Source organism: Camellia sinensis, chromosome 12, assembly GCF_055761805.1.
Source record: "Camellia sinensis isolate YWXY chromosome 12, ASM5576180v1, whole genome shotgun sequence".
Taxonomy (NCBI): domain Eukaryota; kingdom Viridiplantae; phylum Streptophyta; class Magnoliopsida; order Ericales; family Theaceae; genus Camellia; species Camellia sinensis.
This window is the reverse complement of record NC_138972.1, coordinates 130,545,867-130,555,687: the sequence shown is the minus strand read 5'-3', so window position 1 is coordinate 130,555,687 and position 9,821 is coordinate 130,545,867. Positions and strand designations below refer to the sequence as shown.

Sequence of the window (9,821 nt, the reverse complement as noted above, 5' to 3'; positions counted from 1 at the left end):
TCCACTACAACCATATGCATTATGGAATCAATTTTCAATGCATATATGTAATGATCTTGCACATAAGATTCGAACATTGTTTTCCATTTCTGAACCAACTGAGGCTCAAATTGAAGACTATGGTCTATATCTTTTGAATCAAATGCTCCACAAATCAGGAAAAAGTTTAATTGACTTCCCGCTAATACCACAACCTTCTACAAATTGGAGTGCAGTAGTTAGTAATAGGTTGATATTTAAACATTAACAACTGTAGAATGTGGCACCACAAGTAGATATATAAATTATTATTGATCGCCTCAACAATGATTAACGAACAGCTTATGATGCAATCACTTCCTCAGCCTTTGAAAATAAAGGAACTATTTTCTTTTTGAATGGAGGTGCCGGAACAAGGAAAACGTTTTTGTACAATGCGATTGGTTTAAAGTGTCGCAGCCTTGGCCATATTGTTATTACTATGGCTTCATCTGGAATTACATCATTGTTATTGGTAGGAGGTCGTATTGCTCATTCAACATTTTCCATTCCGTTGGATATATTGAAAAATTCAATTTGTGGATTTAGCAAGCAATCATTACAAGCAGAATTGTTTAGAGAAACAAAACTTATAATCTGGGATGAAGTTCTTATGCAGCATAGACATTGTGTCGAGACAGTTGATCGCACACTTCGAGACACTTGTGATAGTGAAAAGTCATTTGGGGGTATCGTTGTTGTTCTTGGTGGAGATTTTCGACAAATCTTACCAGTTATAACCAAAGGAGTCCGTGAGCAAATTGTGAATGCAGCATTAAGTCACTCTTTTCTATGAAATGGTATATATAGTTCTGTCTTTAAATTTGAATATGCGCTTGAATCATGCAAATCTTGGAAATGCTAATTTTGCAAAATTCTTGATAGAGGTAATATTTCTTTAAACTTTTTCTCTATTATATGGTTCTTTTAAATTGATGAAATACATTTACGTTTAGGTACTTTAATTGATTTTACTTATTATTATTTTTTTATTATTATAAATAGATTGGAACCAATCCTCAAGAAATTGTTAAACTTCCATCAACAATACACAAATACCAAGATCTAAAAAACATAATCTCAGTAGTTTATCCGCAACTGGATGTGGCAATGACATCGAATACAACATTTTTAACTGAACGTATAATTCTTTCATCACAGAATGATGATGTCAGTGCTATCAATACTGCCGCATTGAATATTTTTCTCGATAATATATATACTTATCTGGCAGCAGACAAGACATCTGACGATGATAAAATTGATCGTACTATAATAAATAGATATCCTAATGAATATTTAAATTCATTAGATCCTCCTGGGCTACTGACTTTTAAAGTAGAGTTGCAAGTGGGTTGTCCTATAATGTTGTTAAGAAATATTGCATCAAAAGATGGACTGTGCAATGGCACAAGATTGATGGTTTCTAGATGCAATACTTGCATAATTGAAGCTCAAATTTTAACTGGAGAAAAATTTGGCAATTTGGTATTCATATCAAGGATATCCTTGACACCATCTTCTTCAGAAATGCCTTTCCAAATGACAAGACATCAATTTCCAATTCGATTGACATATGTCCTAACCATTAATAAATCTCAAGAGCAATCTGTGAAATTTGTTGGAGTTGATTTGCGCATACCAGTGTTTAGCCATGGGCAATTGTACATGACCCTATCTAGATGCACATCTTTTGATCGTATAAGTGTCCTTCTTCCCAATGATAAGCCAGATTCTATTACAAACATTGTTTATCTTGAAATTTTATTATAGTATTACTTATAGATCAAACCACTTTTGTCAAAAAGTACAATTTATTTATTGATAAATTTGTTTCTATTGATTACAAATTGTTATTTTTAAAATATTTTACTATATATGTCAACTTTTGTAGGATTGGGTTAAAAAATATATGGAGCTCAAAAAGATAAATACAACTAGATTGCTTCTATGGGGATATAACAAGATAATTTCAATTTGAAAGTGTTTTGATATATATATATATATATATAGATTTTCTTTTACTAATATACTAACTTTTTTATTTTCATAAATTAGTAGATTGTCGTGCATGCTCCTCACTGGGGACACATACAAGTTGATACAAAGACTTTTTGAAAAGTGATGAGGCGCTCCTAGGATTTCTAAGAAAGAACAAGTTTAAAGATCATATTTATTTTGTGAAAAGCGTACATATGCTAGCTATGATTCAGATTTTGTAAAGTTTCCTATCGATATGAATTTTATTACTTACAATAGTTTTGTAAAGCCTTTTATGTATGTGAAATTTATAACTAAGTTTAGATGTATAGTAGATAATATTCATTTGAATTATTGACTTATGCTATGAGTTTGTTTTTGTAAATGTGACACACTAGGTGATATAGTCTTTTTTGTTTTTTGTTTTTTCTTCCTAATATGCTCTTGAATTAGGTTAAAGAAAACTAATCATATTTTTATTTGGTTGAATTTGAATTTTTGCCTCCATATATATTTTTATTAGAAAGGGTGTTGCATTTTTTTTGTATTGCAGAGCACTAGCTGGTGTGCTTAATTTGTTATTTGGCATTTTTTTGTATTACAGAGCATTGGCTGGTGTGCTTAATTTGTTGTTTATTTTTTTTCTATTGCAGAGCATTGGCTGGTGTGCTTAATTTGTTATTTATTTTTTTCTATTGCAGAGCATTGGCTGGTGTATTTCTGTCTGATCTTTATTATATGTTTCTATGTTGTGGGACATATATTTTGTTGTTTGTTTAAAATCTTATACTTTTGTTGTGCTTGAATTTTATGTAGCATTTATGTGTTTACATTTCACTATTTCGTTTACCTATAAATTTGAAAAATTTATGTTTAATTTGAATTATTCACCAAGTAACATACAATTTATTTATTTTTCATTTATTTAATTTTCTGCACAGTAAACTGACAACCAAACCATAAAAATTGGTAGATTTCAACCATAAGATTAAAATTGATGCAAAACTATAGTCATAAGATCTCTCTTCTTTATTTCAACCAAAACTCACTATCTAAAAAAATGTAGAACATAGAAATTTATTTGGGTACTGTTATTGGTCTGAAAAATAAAATGCTTATTTTCTGTTGCAAATTGTAGGTGGGTTACATAAACAAAAATTACTACAATAATAAATCTTATACTTTTGTTTGCATTTGTGTCATCACTATTTCACGTTTTCTTGGCCAAGGTAGTAATTGTGTCATCACTATTTTCACATTTTCTTGATGAATTGTTGCAATTTCCATCACATTGCCTCCACCACTACTAATTATGGACCATACTATTTTTTGCCCTTTAAATTTCTATTTGACAAACAAAAACGCAACTATTTTTGCATTGAGAATTTGAGTTCAAATACTATATCAATCACAATGATATTATTGAAGCTTGCTTATTGTTAAAAACAAAAATTTATAGCAAAACTTATTATTAAATTCAATTGGACAGTTTTTATAGGTTTATCGTTAAGTTTGTAGTAAGGAGGGTCTAATTTTTTTAAATTTCTGCATCTCTCTAAATTTTATAATGCAAAATATTTAAATTGAGTGGATCTGAAAAGTAAAAAATATTGATTAAAATATTAAAAAGTTCACTAAAAATAATAAAATACAAATTAAAAATTTTAAAACTATTTTTGGAAACTCCAAAACCAAGTAAGTTTTGAATTTTAAATTTGTAAAAATTATTTTTAATATATACAACCAAACAAAATTTTATGTTTGACAAACTCTTTTCAAAAATCTAATTATAAAATTAATTTGAAAATCAAAAACCATATTTATATTTACATTTTAACCCAATAATTTTATATTCTATTACATTTTCATTCCAACAATATTTTAAGGTACATATCCTAGTTATTATATGTTACAAAGTTAATGGTCCCGTTTCGATGATCTAAAAATGACCTAAGGGACACTCCAAGTTTGTAGAATGAATTTGTTCATAACTCCTCTGTTTTACAAACTAGAGATGCCCTTTAGAACCCAACCAAAGTGTTGTCACCTAAAAATTATATACACACATAAATTGTCTTCAAATTTCAATGTGGGATACACTTTACAAAGAAATCCACATTTTATTTTTTAATGGTCTAATTTCACGAATCCGAAAATTACATTAAGTTTTCATTTACTCATAAATAATTTTAAAGAATCATTTGCACCGCGGAACTCGCCACGTGACAAGAAACATGTTACCTTTTTAGATTCACCTCAAAAAAGGTATAGACCCTACTCAAATTTAGGCCGAAAATTAACCCCAAACAACCTTATAAAACCCAAGGCCTTGTTTGGTTTGTGTTTCTCAAAAAATTTTGAAAAAAATTCTCTACAAATAAATTTTCAAAAGTAACCCAACGAAACAAATTTTCCTAAATTTTTTTTCCAAAACTTGTTTGGTTTACAAATTTTCCAAACAAATCTCTCTCTCATACACATCAAATAAATCACTTTTTCCAAAACTCTCTCTCAAAATAATTTTTCAAAACATCTTTTGAAAAAAAATCAAACCAAATAAATTTTCGTATTTTTTATCTCAAAACATGTTTCTCAAATACAAATCAAACAACGCCCAAATTTCCACCTTTACATACAGTGTCTCATCTCGCTTTCACATCGGTCTCCCTCTCTTCTTCCCTCCGTTGCTCGATCGCCGGACCTCGCCGGAATCTCCCATTCTCAGTTCAGATCGCCGGAATCTTCGGTAAGTGATCATTTCTTGGAATCTGTTATCTCATTGCTCCAAAATCTCCGATGATATATGCAAATGTAATTAGAGAGAGAGAGAGAGAGAGAGAGAAAGAGAGAGAGAGTTATGAAGTGTTAATCGGTAGAGGATGGATGACTAATGTTGGAACCAAATCGACAATGTTACTGGTTTTTAGAGAGAGAGAGTCTGATAAATTAGGTTTCTGGCGAGTTGCAAAGGTGTGTGAGGGGAGAAGATGGAGATCAGTTAGAGTTTCTGTATAGTGTAGTTCTTGGATACTTACATATAGCAATAATGATAGAGACTATTAATTTTAAAATTTGAAAAAGATGACAGCCAATAAAAAAAAAAAATGCAACATCAAAAGTTAAAACATCAAATCATTTAACTTTATTACTCCCACTCATTTTCCTACATATACTAACATGACTAAGGCCTCGTTTGGGAACATGCTAATTTAGTAATTTTTTGATTATTTGGCTAAAAAGGTAGGTAAAAAAAACTTGTATGTTTGGGATGACTTTTTGGCTAATTACGAAAAGATATGCAAAAAGTAGAGAGAAAAGAGAATATTTGACTTTTTTGTATGGATTGTTGGCTTTTTGACTAATTTAATAACTTTTTGACTAATTGACTAAAATAGTCTCTTGCCAAACGAGGCCTAAATTTGATTTATCAATGATTTGATGTTAAATGATTTGATGTTAAATCATTTATAGTAAAAAAAAATGCAACACCAAAAGTTAAAACATCAAATCCACTGCCAATCATTAGTGTAACACTAATTATTACTCCCATTCATTTTCCTACCTATACTAACATGACTAAATTTGCTTAGTTTCTGGCTTTTTCTGCTAAATTTTGAGTGCTAAGAACTAATTTCAGGTGAAAATGAGAGAAATCCTTCATGTTCAAGGCGGACAATGCGGAAACCAGATCGGAGCGAAGTTCTGGGAGGTTGTCTGCGAAGAACATGGCATTGATCCGACTGGCCGATACACCGGAACGTCAGATCTGCAGCTGGAGCGCGTCAATGTGTACTACAATGAAGCCTCGTGTGGACGGTTCGTTCCTCGTGCTGTGCTCGTGGATCTTGAGCCTGGTACTATGGACAGTGTGAGGACTGGTCCGTATGGTCAGATTTTCCGTCCCGATAACTTTGTTTTTGGACAATCTGGTGCTGGAAATAACTGGGCCAAGGGTCACTACACCGAAGGAGCAGAACTTATTGATTCGGTTCTTGATGTTGTGCGTAAGGAGGCTGAGAATTGTGACTGTCTGCAAGGTATATAATTTTATGTATTTTAGACAATTTCATAGTTTTCTTTTGCCTTGTGTATTTGTAGTGGTTATATATTATATATTGGTAACTAAAAAGTCGAAAAGTTTATTTCCATTTATACTTTTGTTCTGTTGTGTCTCTAAACTCCGAAAATATATATCATCATTTGTGTTTGCGGGGGTTTATTGATCATTAGGAATCCATATTGTTGGTGATCTTACAGGGTATTTGATCCTCTCCATTTCATAAGATTACAACAAATCTTCGAAATTGGAAATTGGCTGTCTATAATTACAACTTCATTGGATTAACAAATTTCAATTGAAATTAAAGATTTGCTACTGTGGATCTTTCTCTCTATTCCATCTATGAAATGGAGAAGATCTGCATCCATCTGTTTGAGTAGGATCTAGATCCTCTGTATTTTGCATGAAAAAGTAAAGAGATCTAGTTGAAGAATTTGAGACACTGCAAATCTACTTTTAGTGATGCAGAAAAATGTGTTGCCAATCAAGCTTTTAGTGCAGCTTGGCTCTCCCATTGATCCATAAATGGGTAGTGAATGAGAGGAGTTTTGTGGGGTGAAATCAGAGAGTGTGAGAGTGACAAAGTGTAAGCAACTGAGTGAGAGTGAGTGTGTATGAGTAGAGTGAGAGCATTGTCCCCTTCTCCTCCATTATTGTAATCTGTGCATTTCTCTCCATATAGTGAAATCCGTTGCCCGTGGACAGAGGTGATTTACCGAACCACGTAAATCTTTATGTATTCTTGCTTATGTGATTGTTTTCTGCTTCCCAGGCACAACAAATTGGTATTCAGAGTATCATTGTGCCAAAATAGAACATCCGCAACTTTGTTTTTCTGTAAATTGAAAAATTCGAAGTTGTCGAAATCAACTTTTGAATATACCAAGAGGTCCGTCTCGACAAGAGGAGTCCAAACCTAGAAATAACGGCCAAAACAGACTTCTTGGTGACCCACATGCGCCGGTCAAAGTCAAGCTACCATCGCAAGTCACCGGCTACTGCAACCTTATGTGGATGCAAAGCCTCTTGACATACTATAGAGAACTATGAATGAAGAAGCATAATCTTTGGTGGGTACTCGAGAACTCAAGACTGTTTACAATATTTATGTTTTTAGACAACAGCTATCCCCAACACAAGGAGGAAAAGGAAAAAGAAAATAGCTTCATGCCTGTGTTTGGTATGTGTTTGTGTAGAGAGACTGCATCTCATTTGTAAAACAGTAAAATCATATCATACTCTTGTGGATCAACCCATAATCTTGTGGATCTCACATCAATTTGACTGCACTAATCTCCTCTTGTTGGTCTCATTTAGTGTTAAAATTTTTCATAAAATTAGTCCCTTCAAAATGCATTTTTACCCTTATGAACTTGAGGTTTTTGATGCATACAAGTATTTCTGTCCAAAGGATTGTAGAACTGTTGCGATAAAAAGACTTTTAATTACAGTATTTATTGTTCAGTTGTGGGCATACTTTTGCACGATTGTGGCTAGGTTTTTTGATGACATGAATCTCAATTATGCGAGCATCTTGTTTGGAACGAGCTTAGTGGTGTTATGAAGTGACTAGAGCCGTGCTTAGTGCACTAAACCTCGAGTCTTCTTCTGATATCTGGAATGCAGAACTTTCCTTCGTAGGAGTTGTTCTTGACTGACAAAACTTTGGGCGGAAAATGTTGAGATAAGAGAAATCATGAACACTTCAAATTCTCAAATGAGTTTGGCGAGTTTGAATTTGGCGAACGAAAAATTATTTTGTTACATAACTATAAAGAGTCACTTGTGACGGTAATTATAATTATTCGTTATATAAAACATCACCTCTTGAAAAAAATAAAATAAAATAAAATTAAGAGACTCTTGAATTAAGAGAGAGACTTGTTTCAGAAGAGTAGGTGGCAGGTCACGTGGCAATATTGTTGTCTCGTGTGAACTTTCCTTTCAGCTTAGAGCATCTCCAACCATGCTCTCTAAAATGCCTCTTCAAAGTATACAAAAAATTACCTTCTTTATTTTGCCTAACTAGTTTAGCTAGTGTACACTCCAACCATACTCTTTATTTTAGCTAACCATTCAAACTAACTTAACTAATTTTTAAAAGAAAACTATAATAAACATTAATAAATAAATAAATAAATAATCTTTTTATAACATTCTGTATATATTGACGTGGCATTTGTAAATATTTATTTATTTAATATATATAATTAAATTATTTATAAAAAAAATATTTTCAAACAATCATATTATCTCAACAGTCATATTTTCAAACGGTAATATTCTCTCAACGGTCATATTTTCAAACGGTAATATTCTCTCAACGGTCATATTTTCAAACGGTAATATTCTCTAACGGTAATATTCTGTAACGGACATATTCCTAACGGTCATATATTTTTGTTTATAAAAAAGATTTGCTCTTTCATTTTTACCAATTTGAACTATATTTCTCAACTTGAATTCAAAGTCAAAGCACTAAAATCCAACAAGAATTCAAACCAGCAAAATTCAAAGCACTGTCTCCATTTCATATTTCAACCAGCAAAATTTGAAACAAACCCAACTCTAAATTCAAGTCAAAGCACTAAAATTCTGAATATCAAAAACATATGTGCCGGCAAACCCAAAAATAAAATCCAAAACTCAAATTTAGTAGACTTATTTACCTACAGGTCCTAAGTGATAAATTTATCACTGCAAATTTATTCAGAAAAAAGAGACTTTATCAATAGGACTTAATGGGTTACTTCAAATTCTCTCTAAATAAAGGAAGTGTCTAAGCATACCACATGAACATCAAATTGCACAACTGGGTTCAGCAAATTACTATTTGGACTGGTGAAATGCACAACGCTGATCATATCTAGATACCTAGAAGTCAAAGATAACCATCAAGGGATGTGAAGAATTTTAAATGCAAAATTGCATCCATTGTGGCTTTTTATCAAACAGGTAGTGTGGCAGTGGATGCCTATTTGAAATCAACGTAATCATACAATCGTAAACCACCGAAAGAACTCATACACCAAAATAGAATTGGAAAGAAAAAAATCATAAAGAACGGCAAGTAAATCATAAACGTTAAAAAGTACAATAAATTAAATAAAAAGAATTTAAGAATTAAAGAAACATTTGCTTGGATTATGATTTACTTTCAACGTTTCCGAATCCAGGAAACAGGGCGAAAAAATCCAACAACTTACAATTGTTTTCTTTCTTTGATAAATTCTTTCAAAACTTTGGCCGAATGTTTCCTTAAAGCTATGTTTGTTTGGGGGAGGGACATGCTCTCTAAAATGCCTCTTCAAAGTATACAAAAAATTACCTTCTTTATGTGATCATCAATGTCCTATGTTAGTGTATATTAGTGTATCATTATGTAGTGCATTATCATGTTAGTGTAGCATTATGTTAGTGCATTATGTTAGTGTAGCATTATCATGTTAGTGTAGCATTATGTTAGTGCATTATGTTAGTGTAGCATTATGTTAGTGCATTATGTTAGTGTAGCATTATGTTATTGTTCATAGGCATCCAAGGCATCCTCTATAAATAGAGTGCCTTCTTTGTGTAATAGACATGTACAATTCATAGAAACAATTGTGCCTCTCTCTCTCTCTCTCTCTCTATTCGCTCATCTCTATCTTCTCTCACTTTCTCCAATTATTATTTCATGGTATCAGAGCACAGTGTTACATTTCTGGCAATTTGCGATTTTGGTGTTTAGTCCCATCCACAGCGGCACTACATCAAACCACTC

At 32.1% G+C, this 9,821-nt stretch overlaps 2 protein-coding genes across 2 annotated transcripts; both read left to right on the top strand.

Moving 5' to 3' along the window:
- The first annotated feature begins 460 nt into the window (after positions 1-460).
- Positions 461-1,791, top strand: LOC145803870 (uncharacterized). The gene is made up of 3 exons (XM_082897251.1): positions 461-770; positions 829-905; positions 1,024-1,791. Exons 1-3 carry the CDS (start codon positions 461-463, stop codon positions 1,789-1,791), a joined length of 1,155 nt encoding a protein of 384 aa, XP_082753377.1.
- A 2,820-nt stretch (positions 1,792-4,611) lies between these two features.
- Positions 4,612-7,822, top strand: LOC114266414 (tubulin beta chain). The gene is made up of 3 exons (XM_082899871.1): positions 4,612-4,744; positions 5,636-6,035; positions 6,831-7,822. The coding sequence occupies exons 2-3, from the start codon at positions 5,642-5,644 to the stop codon at positions 6,902-6,904; spliced, it is 468 nt and encodes a 155-aa protein (XP_082755997.1). The 5' UTR covers positions 4,612-4,744; positions 5,636-5,641; the 3' UTR covers positions 6,905-7,822.
- Positions 7,823-9,821: the final 1,999 nt, after the last annotated feature.

Coding starts and splice junctions, on each gene's coding strand:
- LOC145803870 (XM_082897251.1), top strand. CDS start 461: ATGGCTTCATCTGGAATTACATCATTGTTATTGGTAGGAGGTCGTATT. Junction 771..828: donor AGTTATAACCAAAGGAGTCC/GTGAGCAAATTG, acceptor TGGTATATATAG/TTCTGTCTTTAAATTTGAAT. Junction 906..1,023: donor TTGCAAAATTCTTGATAGAG/GTAATATTTCTT, acceptor TATTATAAATAG/ATTGGAACCAATCCTCAAGA.
- LOC114266414 (XM_082899871.1), top strand. CDS start 5,642: ATGAGAGAAATCCTTCATGTTCAAGGCGGACAATGCGGAAACCAGATC. Junction 6,036..6,830: donor GAATTGTGACTGTCTGCAAG/GTATATAATTTT, acceptor TCTGCTTCCCAG/GCACAACAAATTGGTATTCA.